A 21,300-nucleotide genomic window follows, 5' to 3' on the forward strand; every position below is an offset into this window, starting at 1 on the left:
GTCTTTATTCTGTTCTAGTCCTCAGGGATCTCTCTGCTGTGTTTGACACTGTTGATCATGGTCTCTTGGTGGATTTACTCCAAGAGCTGGGTTTTGTGGGATCACAAAACTGGTTTAAATCCTACCTTTCAAACAGATCTTCTGTGGTGGTTACAGGAGGTCAGGTTTCTGCCCCCCTCTCATTAGCTGTTGGAGTCCCTCAGGGTTTTGACTTCGGTCCTTTACTGTTCTCCAATTATACCCTGTCCCTGGGAAATCTTATTAGCTCCTACAGCTTTCAGTATTACTTGTATGCTGATGACACTCAGCTGTACTTCTCCACCCTTGAGATTTGCCAAGTGTTGAACAGCAATTATCACCATGTCTTGCTGCTGTGTCTGAGTGGATGATTCACCATGCCTGAAGCTCAACATGGCCCAAACTGAGCTACTTGTCTTCCCATCCAAGTCATTTTTGCAATGTTCTTTGTCAATTACTGTGAATGATATTTCTATTCAATCTGTCAATGAGGCCCATAGTCTTGGCTTCCTATTTGACTATTTATCGTTCACAGATCCAGGCTACAGCCAAGTCATGCAGATTCTTTCTTTATAATCTCGTCAGAATTCGACCGTTTTTTCCTGTTTCAACAGCGAAGACTTTGGTGCATGCATTGGTGATGTCACACCTGGATTATTGCAACTCATTGCTATTGGATCTTCCTATTTCCCACCTTAGCCCCCTAATCTCTCTGCAATGCTCAGCGGCCAGGATCATCATCTCTGCCCGTCACTTTGATCATGCTACCCCTTCTTGTTATCCCTCCATTGGCTCCCCATTCCTTTCAGAACCTGATATCAAATTCTTCTCCTGACCTCTAAAGCCCTTCATGGCTTGGCTCCTTATTTGTCAGTGCTCATCTCTCCTTACCGCTTTCCATGCACATTGAAATCTTATGAAACTGGTCTCCGGATCCAGCCAAGGGTCTCTTCATCCCCTGCTCAAATCCTCTCCTCCACACACAATTAAGGACCATTACTTCCTTGGCTAATTTTAAGCCCGAATTGAAGACACTCTTGTTTAAGGAGGCATTCCAAATTACGGGTTGTTAATCTGCTGCTTACTTAGTTTTAATTGTACGCTAAATCCCACAAGTTAAGGACCAGGGCACTGTCAAACTTGTCAAAATGCAGAACCTATAGTGCTCTGGTCCCTAATCCTTTTGAATAAGGGGATAACCCCTGTATTGCATGGGAGAGAGATATAATTTTAATTATATTTATTTATTTTCTTTCTATTTATTATTTCCTTTTTTACCCAGCCCATGATGCTGCCTATCCAAAATGATCCCTCACATAGAAAGAAAATAAATATACTTAAAATGGTATTTATCACCTGTTCAATAATTCCTATGGCTATAAACGTTTTAGCGTTCCTTCAGGAAAAATAAAAGCCTATTAGTAATGCCTTCCCTACCCAGTCTATAATTGCCTCAGCCAAACAAGTGTTAACCTCACTTTCAAAAGTAAAAATGTGCCCTTCCCAATCCATTTAAACCAAAGAATGAACCTCCATGCTTACTGTATAGCCAGATCCACTGATTCAAGGCACAGTCCAAAAAGGTTATATGTATGTGTATGTGAAGGTAGAGGTGTATGTATGTATATATGTAAGTATATTGGTGGGATGGATGTAATAAAAATTAAAAAAACAACAAAAAAAAAGCAGACTATGAGTTGAATATACAGATTCTGGGTATAATTTAGAAAGGTTAATAGAGCAAGTTTTTTTTTAAACAAAAACAAAAAACAGTTGTTTAAAAGTGGGGAGCACAGACAGCTAGAAGGTTTTACTTGTGATACAGATGTAGTGGCTTTCTTCACACTTACTAAATTACTTTTGAAATGTGCCTTTGTTACACCCATACTACTAAAAAAGTAACTTGTTAAAGGTAACCACATTACTTGTAACACATTATTTCCAAGCAGTCATTCCCCATACAGTTTTGAGGGATATTGCATCTTTCAGGAACAGATTTCAGCTGTGTAAGTGGTTGAATTAGATAAACTGGATAGTGTCAACCCCCGCTTCCATTACCAAATCATTGGACAGTCTCGTTTATATTTCCAAATGCATGCTAGAGAGATGGAACAATGCACAACAATGCATGAGCTACATTTCCAAGTGAATGCAGCTTTGGATATGTTAATGTTTTCTCTTGGTCAAAGAATATTATCAAGGTTAGCTTTTTCTTTTTTAAACATACACACACTCTTAAGATTACTTTAATTTGACTTATTGTAAAATGCAATTTTCTTAATATTGCTCAAAGATCTCTTGGGTATTAAAAATGAATAGCATATATATTATACTTTTAAAAATAGTTTTCATATAGCAGATACACTTCAGGTGGTAGTTTTAGCAGTTACACAGCCTAATGCTTCAAATACTGACTGTTCTCTCTAGGGTAACTTGCCCAAATTATAACAATTATTCCATTTTTACATTTCAGAATAAACCTCTTTAGAATCTTGCTCCTAGCTTTGTAACCACTGAACCGGGCTCTTTTTATGGCTTTTAATAAGTTTAATCTCTGTGGATATCCTAAATGCCAATTTTCTAACACCATCTGTTTAATATTTCCCTATTTAATATCACAAATGCATTTTAATTGTTTTCTCAATATTAGAAAGGAAGAAAAAAAGCAAAATAAATTTCCTAAGGGAGTCTCATCCAAAAAGTAGGATGAAGTTCCAAAAATCACCATTAATATTTAAAGAAATTGTTCCACTCTTCTGGTGATAAATGCTCTGAAAGGCCATATTCTGAAGTCACCTGTGGTGAAATTAACACTCAGAGAGCATTTTACTTTAAGTGCCATGCTGTAGCACACAATTTCAATGTGCTGTTTTCCTTTATTTTAGATATACTAGAAATTCTCTTTCTGTAGTTTCTTACAGAAAGTGGTAGAGATCTAGCTTTTCCTTCCAGAAATGGCAGGTCTCGTTCCATCCACAGAAGGTTTCTGATCAAGTGAAGGAATTCTGCTGATAAAATAGGAATAGGATAAGCTCCCTCCTCCTTGTTTAGATTACAACCTGCCCTTGGTTCCCAGGTATTATGATAGAAAAGTGGATACAATGTTTGTGTGGAAGTGATTATTCACAGATAACAACAGCACAATCAACTGCATTATACAATAGACCACAGCACTGTAATTAGGGGACAGTTCATATTTAAGTATGAACTAACTGATCCAGGGCACACATGAACACAAGAGTTACAATGTGGGGTAATGCAAGAAACTTCTTGAGAACTAAGAGGTATTGTGAAACAGACAGCAGCAGGAAGATCACAATTCCTACCCATGGAGATTATCGCACTTACCTTTTTACCCAATCTGGGCATGGGGCAGGATTAGGATGGAACACGGCAAAACAGGTATTATTGCACATGAAATTGCTGCTGCGCTGCCAGTCGACCACCATCCATACCCCATCCAGATGATTTAGAAGGACAGAAAGCTTCTGTACAACCAAAATCATCAGGATAAGTATGGCTTGGGGATGAGTGGTAGTTGACTGGCTGCGCAGAAGCAATATTGTGTGTGATAACACCCATTCCCCCCCCCATTGCAGCCCAATCCTGTCCCGTGCCTGGATCGAACCAAAAATGTGTGTGCGATAATCTCCTAAGTCTTTGATATGACTCTTCTGATACAGAGAAGTCCATGTCCAAGTCCTGGAAAAACTGAGGCAGAGATCTATCTGCTCATGCTCTCCAATATTTCACAAACGAAAGCCAAGACACATCTGGCCAAGCAATATGAGAATGTGGTCAAGATGGTAAAAATTATTAATGAGGAAGAGCATACATGTTAGGAGAGGCTGCAGCTGTGTGCTTTTGCCTGAATATTAGGAAAGGCAGGATTCCACCATTTCTGTCCTCTCCTCCAGCTAATTTACTGAGTGCAAACTACTTTTGCACACTGAGGTCCAAAACACACTGCAGAAATAATCCAATTTGAGACCTTTTTAATTGCCCTTGCTCAATGCTAGGGAATTCTGGGAACTGTAGTTTTGTCGGCCTTCTCTGTCAGAGAATTCTGGTACCACAATAAACTACAATTCCCAGATTTGGGAATTCCTTCAATTCCCATAGGATGGAGCCATTACAGTTAAAGCGGTGTCAAACTGCATCAATTCTGCAGTCTGTTTTGGACCTGAACTTAGTTTGCAGCAATAGAAGGAAGCTGGGGATAAAGAAGCTGGGGATAAATGGAAAGGGGAAGGAAGAGAAAAACTGCGACTTTTTAATAGCAGCTGAAAAAGTGGGACAACAGAAAATTAATCAGGACTGTCCCTGCCAAATAAGGACAGTTGGAGATGTGAAAAACTAATGTCATGGGGTGAGGGTGTTTTTTTTGGGGGGGGGGGGGAATAACCCTTACAATCACATAGCTTAAGAACAACTGAATTCTACTGGTGATAATGATTAATGGCAAAAAGTGCTTTGTTTTTTTGGTGATATTATTTATTTTTTCCATTGTAAAGAAAATTGGATTAAAAGCTAAGAGGGATTTATCCAAGAACGTATATTAAAATAATGATTATACAAAAAATAGTTAACAGAGGAGTGGAAGAGAAGAGATGCCACAAGTATATACACAATATACATTAATATTTGCACCAGTACATATGTGGTATATGTTATTAGATGTTCATAGGGTAAGATCCATTTGGATCAGACTTCTAGGAGATTACTGCAATACGCTCTTATAGTGCTGCTATTCCACTTTTACTGCTCCAGCTGACTGCTGTAGTATTCTGGGGTTTGTAGTTCTGTGAAGGCTAAGAGCTGTCTGGCTGAGAACTCTAAATGCCTTTCCCTAAACAGCAAAACCCCAAAAAAATAAGGGAGGCAGCCAGAGCAGTAAAAGGGGAATCAGTGGTGTCATTAGGGTGTGCAGTAGCATGCATGGACTGCACCAGGTGACACCCTGAGAGTGGTGTCACCTGGTGGGGTAGTAGTGGTGTCACCTGTGAGGGGAGATGGGCAGCTGCCTTCAGGGTCCCACATGGCCATGGCCACATGGGACTCAGAAGGCAGGGGGGAGATGCTGAGAGTGGCAATGCCCCTTACCTGGCTGCCATGATGCCATGTTGGCTCTCTCTTTACTCATTCCATTTCATAAGCCAACTTTCAGCACAGTCTGAGGATGATCAACCCAGATGCAACTCAACAATAACACAGCAGAGTACAGAAGCAAAAATCCAGATATAGGTATTGGCAATGCACTGACCACTTTCCATACTGAAAAATAACTCACAGACACAGTCAATTTCATCCAAGTCCTTGGAGGTTCTTTATCTTGAGTTGCACTGTAATACAAATGTATGCAAACTCTCCTCTCCCACTTCCATCAACTTCTCCAACTGTTCTACACCAACAATCCAACCAACTATACATCCAACAAATCCACTTCAATCTACATGTGACCTGTATACTGGTCCACTAATATACTGTGTTGGCTGTGAACCATCATCTAGTGCCACACAGCATGATGCAGCCTCTACAGTAAGTTTGCATCATGCCATGTGCATTCTATGATGCAGCATTCTATGGCAGTCTAACAAGAAATGATGCCATCTAGCAATCAAAATATTTTCACAATCATTTAAGCGCCATGGCAGTGAGGTGGGAAAGTGCCATTTTAGTCCTGCCCCCTGCACCAGGTGACACCCCAGATGGGGATCCTATTGAGTGCAATAGCAGCACTATAAGAGTGTAGTGCGGTAAATGCCTGCAATGCTGAACAGGAGGAGAGCATAATAGTAACATCTGTGATGTCAACTGCCACAACAAGCTGCAAATCCTAGAATTCCATAGCATAGAGCCATGGCAGTAAAAGCAGTGTCAGACTGCATTATTTTTACAGAGCAGTTTCAACCTAAGTAGTACACCTTTACAGCCTTGGATGTGTGGAAAATCTGGAGCAGAAAGAAGAGAGAAATCAAGTGATCTTTACCAAATGTTTTAAATAAAAGTCTTTTAGAGTATCAGGGAGATAATGAACTTAACAACAAATGTTAAGTTAGTGAAATTATTTTAATTGTTTTCAAATTGTTATTTTAAAGTTTTAAAAATGTTTTTGTCTGAGGGCTGGATCTCTTTCTGTGGGAAGGGCGGCATACGAATGAAATAAATAACATAAATAAATAAAATAAAATTTTATATGACTTTATAGGAAAACACCCTATAAGACAATACTTCCAGTTTTATTGCCTAATCAGCATAGTATAAATGTAAGAACACATTATAAATGAACTATTTTAATAATTTTCTCAAAAATAAAACTTTTTATTATTTTATCATTTGTTAATCTGGGCTGAATTTGAGTGGTGACCAATAAATGCTTAAGGCTTTCTAGCCTTTAATTCTGTCATTATCATGGTTCAAATAATTGGTCTGAACTGTAATAGCTTCATAAACAAACAGATTTTATAAATGACATCTTTGTTACCATTATTTTGCTTTTATTCACAGGCAAACAGTCTTATTCTGATATGAATAAAAACCAGAAAGCAGCATTCTATCACTCATGTTGAAGAAACTGGCATGCACATCTGTTCAAAAGGCTGGCTGTAAAATATAATTCTTCAGCAGTTTTCCCCCCATCTTGACTTCCAGTCCAGGGTGGTGATTTGGGGACAGAGATGAGTAAATCTCCATTTTAATAGCTGTCCTCAAATGTTTTGCTCTGTAAGGACTATTTCAGCCATTTTTGGTTGTAATATATGTCATTTCCCTGATTAACAGCCATTTTATATCTCATGTAATTGGCTATAAATCAGATGGATGTCTTAACGTAGCAAAAAAAATAAAATAAAATAAAATAAAAAAAATCTTATCTCTGTCAAAGCCCAGCCTCAACTTCTGGGAGGATATATTACCTGAGTAGTGTATGGGCTTTCATTACTTTAACTAATACACTACCTGTAGTGCAGAGGGAGAAATTCTAAGCTAATGATCACTTCTGCCTACTAGTTCTTTATGAAGTCCTTATTATTTGTCTTTCAAATATGAATTTCCTATAGGGATTTGGAAACATCTAAGGAAATCTTTACACTACCCATTTTTGCTAACCCAGAAATGCCAAAGGACAGATACAGGATTATGTTAATAATTATTTTGGACCAAATGCCACAAGGCAACTGAAGACAATTAATCTAATTCCACTTTATGAGGCCAAAATTCAGTCCTGTGGTGCAAATGAAATGTTTAACAATGTATACAGGACAGAGCACTCAAGAAAACATTAAAGCTTTATGTCTTGGCATAGCTCTTTCATCACTGTTAGAGCCTTCTAATGAAAAAGAAAAATCAGCTTCATAACCCTCCAATTAACCAGTAATAGGGTTTTATGACCATATATGAGTACTTAATTTGAAATTTTATAAGAAGCTCTTGTGGCAGAATTAGATAGTTTTGGGGCAGCATAACTTTCAGTTAGTGAAAGAGTGAATCTTTGATGGCAACTAAGGTGTAAAATGCATGAACTTGTGTTAATACAGTTGCTTATTGAAATAAGACAAAAGCCATTTTGATTACATTTGTTGACAAAACCAACTTAAGAACTTCTTACAGCCTGCAGTATGATTTTGAGAAAAGCAGTGTCTCTAATTCTAACCTACCTCAGATAATTTTTGTGAGAGTTAACATGCCAGAAAGATCTTGTGATTAGCTGCAGAATCTGCTGGCATTGGAATCCAGTGATACCAATGCCAGATTGCCTTGTGTCAACAGAATCTGGTGAGAGGGATCCCTACTGTCCAAATTTACAGAGGTATTTATTTATTATGTGTATGCCTGTGGAAAGTATTACATTTCTTTTGAAACTAATGGATGGTGATGAAAGAGATGCAAACAAAAAAGAATGGAGAAGCAGCACATTTTGATGTTATAAAAATGCATGGAAGTGGTTTTTTATTTGTGTGCCTTGTAGGAAAACAGATATTACTTTGCATATCAGTTTCCACTCAACATCTGTTGGTATGAAAGGAAAATCTGTTAAGAGTCCTTTGTGAACAATGGAGTGGACAAGAGCACCTGGCCATCTGAAACACATGCAGGGCACATTATGTTTGATTCAAACATCACTAACTGTAATTTATCATAATCCTTTAGAGTAGGAGAAAACTTATAATTTTTGTATATATATGTGGCGGTGGTTCAATTCTAGATCATGATTTAGAGGGTGGACATCTGATTGTTCACAAAGGGGAAAGGGATTATATTCCATTCCTTCCCCAACTGCTCAAATCCCAGTAATTATCAGGTCTCTAACTCCCAGGCTGCTATAATTCACATTTTGAAAAACCCTGTACAGTACATGCAAAGACATGCCATTTCTAATCTGGCCCAAGGGAAGGATTTTATTGTTTGAGCCCACCTCTTTTTCTTCTTCTTTGCCAGGGACATATTAGTCTCTCTAGTATTTTTTCCTTATTTACCAGCCCTTATTTGGTCAAACATAAATCACTGTATTGCTGTGTTGGGAGCATTTTGTTAAAATATTGATCCTCTTCACTGCATATATTATTTGTAGGTCAACTGTGCACATGGCCCAAAAGGCCCATGTCCCCCCCTGGCCTCATGTTAACCTGTTTAGATTAAACAGCTCAATAGCCCTGGGATGGTATCAGGGCAGACTGGGTGCCGATTTTGCAGTCTCAGTTTGATAGCAAGGCAAAAGGGCCTTGGTGTGGGTCAAAATGAGCCACCTCCATGGCAACCCATGGCAGGCTGGATGGTCCTGCACATACCTTGTTTTCTCCACCATTGCCACTACTGAAAAGACTCCTGTCACCACAACTGATGTGGAAATGGGGTGCTTCACCACATGGGTGCAGTGGGGCACCCCATTTCCACCTCAGACACAGCAATGGGGATCTTTTCAGTAGCTGTGACAGTGGAGGAAGGTAAGTGATGCATGGCACTAGTGGGTCCATGGCATAGTGGCTTGCATGCATATAAATGTTCCAGTTCCAGTGCCAGCCTGAGGACTGACCTGCGTTAGAACTCAGGCCAGAATAGCATGGGCTTGGCTTGTGCTATCCTGGGCTGACTGCTCAGCCCCAAAGACTCTTTTAGTACCTTAACATATTTGTTATAGCCTAAGATTTAATGGACAGTAGTAAGATACATGAAATGCTATTATACCTTGAGAGAAGGAATACTGTATATACAAGCCATAAAATGCAAATTGTGTTTTATTTTATGGCTGTTTATTTCCACTCTTTAATTCTGACATCTCAGTTTACAATTAAGGAACCTAAGTACTTCACATATTTGGAATGGACTCTAGACCACGACCATTTCTTCACCAGTAAATATATAGTCTTTAAAGTGCCATACAGTTCTGTGTTTTTTATGAAACAGATTAAAATTGCTACCCTTCTATAGGTCATTATTATTATTTCTACATATGGGGAAAAGCAGCTGATAAACTGAGCTGAAATAGGATCTGCACTGATTCGTAAGAGACAGTATTTTAGAATTGTAGAAATAGAATTGTAAATCAAAATACTTCCCTGTAGAGATGTCTGTGCACTAAGACCAAAAGGCATCTCATTAGCTTTTCAATGAAACCCAATTATTGCAGGGAAAAGAAAATACATACCTTTAACATCATTTGCCTGCCTGTTCGCATCATTAAGAACTCTAAAGCTTTTTTGTAGTGCATTCTTGGCACCATCCTTTAATGATCCTTCTGGACCAGATGCCTACAGAAGAAAAACAAAAACAACAGCAACCAACTAGTGTCACCAAAATGTATGGTAAACAGCAGGTTCAGCAGAAGTTGAAAATCCTAAAAAAGTAAAACTGGGCAATTTAGTTGATGAGTCATGAAAATATGAAATGATTATCAATATGTTTTAAATTAAACTCTCACATCATAAATTCATGGTGAAATTCATCACACATAACTATTAAATATTTTTACATCAAAGGAAAGACTTCTCAAGTAGCTGATGCTCATGAAAGAGAAAATGGAAATACAAATGAATGGGAATGCACAACTTTTTAAAAAAATATGAATGTATAAATATTACATGTAAAGAAGTTAACATTTAATATTGTGTCTTAGGCTGCACCCTGGAAAGACAATATGATTAAAAAGTAACTACCATAGTTGTGGTTATTAAAATGAATATAAAATTGAATTATATGATCTGTAACACAATTTTCCAATTTGTATGTCATCTCTTGATGTTGACACCATCAAACAATAGTTGTGCATGTGTACATTTAAGCTAATAATAATAATAATAATAATAATAATAATAATAGATTGGAAAGATGATATTATGGGATGGTAGGGCAATCTTCTAGTGCAATTGTCAATCAGTCAAATGTCTCAAAGCAGCTTTCACAGAAAGGACAGCTTGCTGAAAGCTGCCTTGTCTTGCTGTTGAAAGGAATGCTCACTCGATGGGGAAATGTTTATACACAGGGTTGTTTGTCAACAATAAACTGCCATGTCATGGTTTTAATAGATGCTGTTTATCTATTAACAGTATATTCCTATGACATTCTTGGTGCCTTTTGGTACCAGTTATTACAATGACAGCAGTGTAGGTGCCAATCAGGCCTTTAAGGGGATGGTGTTTGTTGGAACAGTTACTCTTCAGTAATAGTTCAGATGTGTAATAAAAGGAAAAAACACAAAAATGTTTCACATGATCACTCATTCAGGTTCATGATCTCTCTCTCTCTCTCTTAAAGCTCATCCAATGCATCTAAGACTAGCATTTCTCTATACCTGGAGCACTTCCACTATTTAAACTCTGGAATTAGCTTGATTTTCTCTTATCCAGCCCATAATTGTATTCAAACATGGCCTGTACCATTACTTTAGCTTTCTGAAAAATGAAAAATAAAGCTTTCAAAACTGCTAAATAGCATCCACCATGACTTGCATGTAGATGTCAGAATCATGCTTGTAAGCGCATTTCTTTAAACGTCTTTGGTCCAAAACACACTGCAGAAATAATCCAGTTTGAGACTGAATTCTGGAAACTGTAGTTTTGTGAGACATTTAGCCTTCCCTGTCAGAGAGCCAGGGCAGTTAAAGGGGCCTCAAAGTGAATTATTTCTGCAATATGTTTTGGACCTTTAGGATCAAATTTATTTCATACAAATCTGTATATAATCATAGTTCTAAATTATCTGTTTTAAATGATTTTGATCTGTGTTCTTTTAACTAGCCAAATGGTTTAAAATGCTTTTAGTCTGTTTAAATTATATTTACTGTTTTAAACTGGTTATATTGATTTTACTGTATGCTGTCCTGCAATCTATAGAATTAGGGCAGAGCAGATATATTTTACTAAATAAATTCAGATAAAGAGGCATGAAATAAACATTGCAGTAACAATAAACTTTACCCTGAATGATTGGTATTACTAACAATAATAAATAAATGTGTTGGTTTGCCAGACTAATGAAAAAAGTTCATCAGATAGAGTGAAGTTATTAACAGACTGAATCTGCAATATAAAAATGGGAAGCAGGTTACAGATGAGGCTGAATGATAGGACTTGATTTGAGCTCTTGAGCAACATTTTGATTGCATTGCATACATTGTAAAAAAACTATTTACAGAGACTATTTAATGGAGCAGTAAAGATTACTATTTATGCAGTGCTGATGTGCTGTGATGTGACATTTTACACTGTTAAAAACAGGAGTGTATTAATCTACACTCAGCGTATGGATCACTATGACTGCCATGCAATGAAAACATATTGTGCATGATAGCCAGCATATCATGGAAATTTCAGATGATTTGGCTGTAATCAACATTTATGGATAACTTTACATATTTTAAACGTTGCTGTGTAGAAAAACACTTGACATATTGTAGAAGGTGTGTGTTCACAACAAGTAGAAGTTGTGATTTGCCTCATGATGTATGTAGTGTATATACATAGAGCAAAACAGATACATATACCTTAATCATATATGACACTCTACATACACGTCTTACACTTTTTGGAGCAGCAATAATGAGATCCGTAATAATGTGAGTTCACTTTAAAAGTCAGAACCCTACTAAGCCAAATAAAAAAGAGAAATGAAAAAAACAAAATACTGTGCCGCCAACAATTTAAAAGTAGAAGAAATGAAAAATGGGAATTACCATGTGATTATGAGTAAATGCAAGACTTATGTAAGCCTTGCTATGTAATATTAAGCACAAAGTGGGGGAAGAGGAGAGAACAGGCCACCCCACCACCCCAGGAAAGAGATGTGTAGTACCTCCTGCTGCTGTGTGGACGTGCTGCTTGCTACCTGCATACACTCCATCTCACCTGGTGGACTGCTGGCCTCAGACTACTTCTTGCCAGGACCAGGCCCCAGGTACTCAGCCAGGAACACCTGTTCCCCTTGCAAAGGGGATAATGGCTGGGTGCCTGCTGCGGTGGGCCCACCACCAAAGGGGCATGACACCAAAGGGGGAGTTGCCCCTTTGGGGGAGCCATTTCGGGGGGCACAATGACAAGGGCTAGTTCATTTGGCTGGTAGGGGAGGGTATATTTTAATATAATTAATTTAACCGTATTTTGATTAATTTAATTGTATTTAATTAAGGTAAGGGGGTGAATTTTTAGTTGTGTATTTCTTATATAATTGTTTATGCATTTTTGTAAACCGCCTTGATCTGTTGGAAAGGTGATGTAAAAATTAATAATAATAATAATAATAATAATTAATAGAGAATAGGAACTTATATACATTAATGGATTTTTTGCTCATAATTAATAAAGTATAGAATTGTTGCACTGAACAGCAATCAACACTAATAAAGAAGGAATACTGTTGGAAAAATAATTAGATATGCACCACATAAAACACTGAACTGCTTTTCACCTGTTTTTCACCAGATTAATGTTGCATTTCACCAGACATGAGTCTTCCTCATATCTTCAAATCTGTATTTATTTTTTAAAAACAAAATTGGATGTTGCTCATAACTGGATCTTTTATTGTGATAGAATCTTGGTTACCATCACCATCCAGGCAAGTAATGGGGTATGTAAATTCAGTTGAAAAATTGAAATATCTAATTTGTGATTAATTTGCTTTGAAAGGAAAGAGGGATCCATAATATAAAGCACAAGAGGGAAGTGTCTGTCATATGTTAACACAGTTTATTTTTCTGGTAACATTCTTTTTCAGAGTATAAAGATCAGTAGTTACATTTTTATTTTTTGCTGTTGACTGCTTCTAGTTTCAATACAAAGAAATGGGGAGAGGACTATCAAAGAGAGAAAAAACAGGGGAGTGTGTGGAAAAGAAAAAAAAATTCTGGTCCAGTGTGTTTGGGGCAACAGACAGCACATAAGAGCAATACAAAAACAATTTAACAGCAAAAATTTAACCAGAACTAAACAAGAAAAAAAGTTTTTTAAAAAGTAAAAACCTCTCAACAGCTAGAGTTCTCTAAAGGTTACAATATCCTAGCAAACTGATTGCTTAAAAAACAACATTATCAGTTGGGCTGCTTTCTTGTTACTTGCTCCCCCCCCCCTTTGTTTTGAAAAACAATTTTCAACAAGATCTTAAGAATTTTAATTAGCGAACCTGTGAGCCATCCTTAACTTTTTGATGTCTGTAGAATATCATATTTTGTGACACTCTTTGCAATACCTTTATGTAACCCTGTTCTCAAGCATGGATGTGCTGGTACAGGTGGTTTTCTTTATGATAGCTCCAGTGGTTCATTGTTTGTCTGTCAGGTATTCAATAACCATAGTCCCTTGAGCTCATCTATTTTGTTTTCAGGCTTTTCATCACAAACCAGAGCCACTATAAACAAACAAACTTTTCCAAAATGTCTAAAATTTCCACTAATTTCCTTAAATTCATATTGTGCTATGGTACTCAGACCATCTGAACCTGGGTGATTAGGAAAGATTGTGGTTACATAGTGTGCTGATGATTCATGATTACACAGAGTGGGAAGTACCATCCATAGTCCTGTACTTAACCATGCAATCTACTCTAACTATGCAGGGCAGATGGAGACTCAGTACAAATCAGCAATGGAATTATTCCAAAGTCTATGAACACCATTCCACTATGGACAGATGGGACCTGATAAATATGCATTTGCAGATCATGGGGGACTGTCATATTCTGGGCACTGGAAGGAAGATGGTGGTAAATATGCTGGCTTTCTCCCCCAATCCCCCCCCCACCCCTTTAAGCAAACTGTATTTTCTCTTACCAGTCGTATTGCTTCATTGGCACGAGCTTTAGCATCTTTGGAAATCCCATCAGCTTCAACAATATAGTCCTTGATATTGCTGTAGGCTTTAAAAGCCACTGTGGCATTGAAGGAGAGGTTTTTAGCTTCATCAAGGATTCTGTTAGGATATAAAATGCACAAAAGTCAAGAAACTTCTCTACTAGTTAAATGTGTATTGTTAGTTTGAACCTGCAGGTTGATTCCAACCAGAAAAGAGAGCATGGGAGACTGAGGGCTGCCCAAGGGAGCTGTGGTTTCAGAAAATGAAACACTGACATCCCATCAAATGACGCAGTGATCATGCATTCTTTCGTTTCTAATAGTGTTCCAGGTTGCCATAAGCTCCCCTCTTTTTGTTTCAGCTCTTCACTGAAGACAAGACTGAGGGTCGCAGATTGAACTCCCCATTTATTTTGTATTTGAGAACATTCAAACTGTTGTTATTCTGACAAAGACTATTTATTTATTTCATTTATATGCCACCTTTGTCCCAGAGTGAGATCCAAGGTGGATCACAAAAGAAATCAATTAAAACCCAACAATACTACTTTCAAAACAAAATCATAACATTTTAAATAATATAACATTATTTTAAAAAACATACACAATTTTAAAAAATGAATAAGACACCACCACCACCCACAGCAATAAGAAGCCTCCTTGCTTACACATTAAAAGCCTACTTAAACAAAAAGGTCTTTGCCTGCTGGCGAAAGGAGAGCAGAGAGGGGGCCAGTCTAGCCTCCTGTGGAAGGGAATTCCAGAGTGTGGAATCAGCCACCCTCTCACTTCCTGGCATACAGAAGACAGAAGAATAATCTTAGTTTAGAATAAAAAGAATAGCCATATTTTAAGCATAATCTTTACTTCTGCCTATCATTGAATTCTACAATGCAATTAATTTGAGTTTGAAATAACAATAATTAATAAATAAAAAGCAATTAATTTGAAATAACAAAGTCATGATTATCATACCCATCCAGTATATTAGATGAATCATTCAGCTGGGCAGCATGGGACTCTGCTTGTAGGACTTTTTCAGGAAGCTTTTGGTTTTTGATGTCTTGAGACAGATCATCAATTTTATGCCTTAATTCATTAGACATTGGACTTATTTTGTTCCGAACATCTTCTACATACTAAGAAGCATATAACAGAAATGTATTTTAGCAAGTGAACTGAGGAGCCCCCTCTCACATATTTTAATGAAATAATTTTAATTAATTCATTCATTAATTATCCATTCATCTGTCCATCCATCTATTACAACAATTTGAAGCCATATAATTTAGATTTCCAAGTGGCTTTCCATCCATATGTTAGCTAGGCTTCATACTAGCTTGACTTCAGAGATGAGATGGAACAGTTGCAGGCAAATTCATATGTAATTAATTAAATCTTAATGGAATATGAGAAGAAAATATAAAATGGGTTTAAGCGATTACCATATATATTTGATTATAAGTCAAGAAATGTATGTCCCCAAATGGACACCAAAATCATGGGTAGACTTATATATGGGGCAATAAGCTAATACTGCTTATAAAATTCCTAAAAGAAGTGCCCACCCTTCCTTAATAGCTAGGGATCTTTAAACAGCTCCCTGTTTGAGTCCCAGTGTGCCCCACCCCTCTCTCTCTCTCTCTCTGTGTTATTCCTCAGCCTGTTTTGCAAACCATGAGGCTTGGAAATCCTGGGATGAAGGGGAGAGGGAGAGGGAGGTTTCTACTCCGTTTTGCAACCCATGAGCCTTGGATATGCTGGTGGTAAAGGGAAGAGAGAGACAGAGAGAGGAGATTTTTCTCAGTCTCCTACTAATCTTCTATCCTTACCTCTTCTCTCTCTCTTAACCCTCACCTAATCCCCCTTTTGTTTATTCCCTACTTTTCTTTTTCCTCTTCCTTTATCTTCTCTTACCTTTTCATCCTCTACACCTGCTTTATCCTTCTTATTCTCTCAGTTCCCTTTCTTCTCCCCCTATTTTCCATAACCTATCCTTATATCTTCTCCTTCCTTTTTCAACCCTTCTTCCCTTATTCTTCCTCTTCTGCTTTCTCCCTATACCTTCTGATTGATATGTACCTTTACTTAGTAAATTTAAATACGTTCATCTGTTGAAATTAAAAGTATCATCTTACTCCTTACTTTAGTTTCTTTTCTTAACTTCCAGGAAATACTTATTTTCAGGCCAATATAATTCGAACTGAGGGAAGGGGAACTGAAGCAAATATAGGTGAAAGTTTTATGTTCTGAAAACTAATGCAGAGTGCAGGCTATGTATTCTGAAAATAGTGATGAGTAGCATTCTTTCAGCCTGCCCTGCTGCAACCAAATGAGATGTATTATTAAGTGGTAGTTGAAAAACACCATATCTTCATGTCCGGGAACTATGTACATTTCATAGGTGGCTTCAGGAATTTTTTTGCCCCATTCTTCTCATACTTGTCTTTTCCACTTCTAAAAATGCAAGCCCCTTGGGGGTGTGTTGTTGAACAATTTGAAAATGTGACCTTAAAATTTAAATGGAAACAATGTTGCATATAGGCATAATTTTCAAACAATGTTTGCATATAGGCACAAAAAAGATGGCTGTCCCCATGCACACATGGCGACATTTTTCTTTTCTTCCCAGAAATGCCCTTGGGAACACATTAGTGCCAGTGATGCCATTATCAGTGATCTTTATCACTTCCATTTTCAAAGTATTTCCTGCCCCCCATCTCCCCAAATGCTCCCAAGGATAATACTATTTCCAAGGATTACTGGCTTGAAGGCAGCATTCTCACCCCGAGATTCCTTGCCTTTGCCTTGTGGACTAGAGAACAGGGTCCTGCCCCCCAAAATCTGGCAGTACCACAAACATTTGTTAGCCACCCTCAAATGTGAGAGCCCCATCATGGGTAGCAGAGTTCACCCCTACTGATTGCAAGACATTTGAAAATTGGCTGGGATGCATCTTTAGTCCTTTCCTAGTTGAAACCCCCTTTATCAAGAGCTTGAAAAGTTATTTTTAAAACAGTGATTAGTAGTTTAACTCATTACAGGACATCTTTCATTTTTAGTTCCCCAAAAGTAATGATAAAAAGAAACAAGCAAATATTTCTTGCCATTTGAAACAAGAAAAACAAAAGTTACCAGTTGTTATTTTGTATGGGGGAAAAGAGAACTTTTTGAAGTTTTATGAATTTTTCAGGCCCCAAATGAGGTAACATCAGTGGATGGCAATGGCAAACCTCCTCTGAGGAAACTTGCCAATAAAACCCTATGATAGGTTAATTTAGGGTTGACATAAGTGAAAAATGACTTTGAGGCACATAACAACAACAAATTACTTCAAAATCTGCTTCCTCCACATTTCAGAATATTTACCAACTTTGTGATGTATACAGTAAAATTATAAAGCAATTTAAAAATACAGGAATATTAATTTTGATTTCTTTTTAATTTCTACTTCCGTTTTATAGAAATCTGTATCATTCTGCCCATTTCCCAAATATATTTACCTCCGCAGCTAAATTGATTCCATTTGCAAGGTCATTAGCTTCATTAAGGATATCATTTCCTTCTTTTATAGTGTTTTCAGCTTCCTTCTGTCCATCTTCTACAGCTTGCTTCTTTTTCTATAGATTGTGTTTGATCGTATGAGGAAAACAGTTCAAAATGCATATGAGTTTCTTTTCTCACGAGATTTTACATACAAAAAAATATCCAGTTTCAATTATTGTTTTTTGGTTTGATGGGAATTTCTTCATTTGTCTTATGAAATATAGGAAAATGTATGGAAGAAATCTGTGGACTGCCAATCCTTTTTAATACTAGAAATTAATAGAATTTCATGTCCATTTATTTATCTCATTCCTCTTTCCTACACCCAGCACAAATGTTACTTTGGTGAACTTACTATGTTTTAGGGACAAGATTTAAGGAATTACATCATGGTATAGACTCCACGGTATTTTTAAAAATACTTTTGTATATTTATTCCAAGTGTCACAGAAAATGAAACCAGGGAGAAAACTTGTTGCCAACATGGGTTTCTCAAACATCTTTCTCCATTGGTTGAGATACTGCGATGCTACATAAGTCCAGGAATCAGGAAGCGTGGTATATATGTAATCTTATTCGGGTTTTTAAAAAATGGTATAGTTGTTTGAGAACTGGACTACAACTTGGTAGCCTAGAGTTAGTAACCTGGCTCAGCCATGAAAATCCACTGAGTGCCCTTGGGCAAGTCGCACTTTCTCAGCTTCAGAAGAAACAAATGCTACAGAGAAAACCCCACAACAGATTTGCCTTAGGGTCACTGTACAGCACACACCGCCACCACCAAATAGGCTAAAGATATAAAGAGAAGAAGCGTTTTAACCCTGCCCTCTCCATGTTAATTGTGAGACTGTTTTGTGAAAAAATGGCTATCCACAGAACCAAAACCCAGCAGATATCAAGGACCCACTGTATATCAAACATTGTAAAATTATAGTATAATTGTCACAAAGAAACTTAGTTCTACCTTTAGGATATAATAATACAGTAGATAGCCCTTTAGGTCCTCCACGCATTTCATGAAAACTATCAGCACAGGACTAATACGAGCCTTTAGGCACAGAATGACTGAGAGACATAAACAAAAAGCTGAAACATTTATCTTTATTTGAGTTTGACTTTACTTTTACTTTCATGTCTAAGCACTTGTTAATGAACAGTGTAATGTGCTTTCAAGACTTGCAATTAAAATTAAATCAAAGGAAATCATTCACACCAGCTACTAACTACAACAGATATATGGTATTTTGATTTATAATCTGAATTTGCATATGGCCACTTAATCCCTTACTTGGGAATAAGACAGAAAGAGAAAGTACCAATGCTCAAGATTAACACACACACACTCTCTCTCAGTGTGTGTGTGTGTGTGTGTGTGTGTGTGGGTATCTGAATATTTCTCAACAGAGAATTTTAAAAAATGGTTGTTTGGGGCCATATCTATGTTTTGTCTGTTTGGACTACTATCTACCACCTATATTATATGCATATTTTAACTGTTAACTATTCACTAGAGCAAAATTTAAATTTCTCTCTATTTCCTTCCTCACATCAATAGAAATTACATTGATTTAATTTAGTGTCTAACTAGGAATTAACACATGGCAGAGATTATATGCACATCAAGCCAAGTGTTTGTGAGCAGCATATTGGTATATCAGGAACAGCTAAACAAACTGCATAACTTTGTTTGCTGTGTTGTTTAAACATGGACACAACTACTGCCCACAACAAAATATCCAGGATTAGTTTCAAGGTTTATTTCTCTGATTTGTTGAGGAAGAATAAGCCAGAACCTCAGTTGTGTCCGTGTTTGGACAGAATAGTAAACAAAATCACAGAGAAAAGCTCCATGATCTTTTTAGCTGTTCTAGAGTGCATCAGCATGCTGCCTGTACACTACATGTCATGGATCCTAGAGTTCCCAGGCTTGTTGAGTTGTTCAACTGGACCACTGTGTCAACAAAGCTGTCAAGATTTTGCTAACTTCTGCTTTTTCAGGACCAGGAAGAAGTTTTATGATTTCAAGAGAAGAATAAAAATAATATTTTTTTTTCTGTTTCACAGTCTACTATGGCTTACACTATCCGAAAAACCAATTAAAGAAGGAGATCTTGGCCAGCAACCTGATGGTGACTTATTCTGGTGTAAGCTCCCATAACACCAGTGTATGTACTTTTAAGGTTGTTGTACAAGGTTATTTACTACCTCATTATTCAATCCCTCCGTTGTGCGTAACCTCAGCGGATGGTGTTAGGGAACAATCATGATCAATCAGTGGCAGTTCTTTCCCCCCAAACCACAATTGAATCATGTTTGGGATTTCCTGCCTGCATTGGCCACTGATTGACACAAAAGTGCACTCCAGCAACACAAGCATGGGTTGAACACAGAGATGAAGTAGTCATACAGGATCTCAGCCCTTGTGATCAGACACCTACCTCCACCGCTGTCATGTTTCTTTGGTTGATTGCAGATAACCTATCTGCCTCCCTAATTTTTTTGGTTGCTTCTCTCAGTAGGTCCAGAGCATCATCAACTTTATCTTGGTAGTCTGATAGTTTGTCTCTCACTTCATTCTTGAGCCCTTCTGTTTTCTTCCATGGATCTGCAAACAACTTATTCACTCGCTTCAACAGGGCTTCTGCTGCTCTGTAATACACCATATACAACACTTTATCCTACGTTCTTATGATGTCATTTTTAAAATGGACATAAAACCCATTATAAATTATTAAAATACATTAAAGGTATTAAATTAGATTGTATGCCCTTGGACAAAGCTATTCTGTTTTATTGTTTTATTTTTGCACAGTAACTTATACCTGTGATAAGATGTAGCACGCCCAGCCGTTTGTCACCTGGGAGTTCTAGTCAAATGGTGATTCAGTGATGTGTCCTAGCTTGAAGATGAACTGCAGTATGTCTAGACAATCTCTTTCTTCAAGAACATCTTAATTGGTGATTACACAGTTGGAAGAAACATATAATACATACCCATTTCATCCTGTTTTCAGGCCAGGGCACAGTACCGAATCACACTAACTCACTCTGATTGACAAAGCAGTCTGGTTGAAAGACTGGGGGAGTGCTACCTTGTTGATCTGTCTGAATATTGGTACAATTGATCATGACATCTTACTGGGCTGGCATTATCAGATGGGAGTAAGAGGCACTGTGTTCTAGTGGTTCTGGTCCTATCTGCAGGTACAAATAGTAGCATTGGGGCTACCTGTTCAGCTCCATAGATATTAAGCTGAGACTCCATCTTGCCTTCTCAAACTGATCAACATCTATGTGACATTGCTGGGAAAGGTCATAAAGTGTTTTGTGATAGGGTGCCATTAGTATGTTGATGATACCCAACTCTGCTTCTCCTTGTTATCAGAGCTGTGCAGCTACTGGATTAGTGCCTGGATGCTGTAATGGACTGGAGGAGGGCCAGTGGATTGAAGCTGAAT

General features: G+C 37.5%; 1 protein-coding gene across 1 annotated transcript in view; it reads right to left on the reverse strand.

The window, feature by feature from the left end:
• The window catches only part of LAMA2 (laminin subunit alpha 2), a 590,097-nt gene that overhangs the window by 89,718 nt on the left and 479,079 nt on the right, over positions 1–21,300 (reverse strand). The window contains 5 exon segments of the mRNA XM_042456962.1: positions 9,662–9,764; positions 14,276–14,414; positions 15,272–15,435; positions 17,800–17,916; positions 20,281–20,491. Coding sequence (XP_042312896.1) covers positions 9,662–9,764; positions 14,276–14,414; positions 15,272–15,435; positions 17,800–17,916; positions 20,281–20,491 — 734 coding nt within the window.

The sequence above is a fragment of the Sceloporus undulatus genome, chromosome 1 (assembly GCF_019175285.1).
Source record: "Sceloporus undulatus isolate JIND9_A2432 ecotype Alabama chromosome 1, SceUnd_v1.1, whole genome shotgun sequence".
In the NCBI taxonomy this organism is placed as follows: Eukaryota; Metazoa; Chordata; class Lepidosauria; order Squamata; family Phrynosomatidae; genus Sceloporus; species Sceloporus undulatus.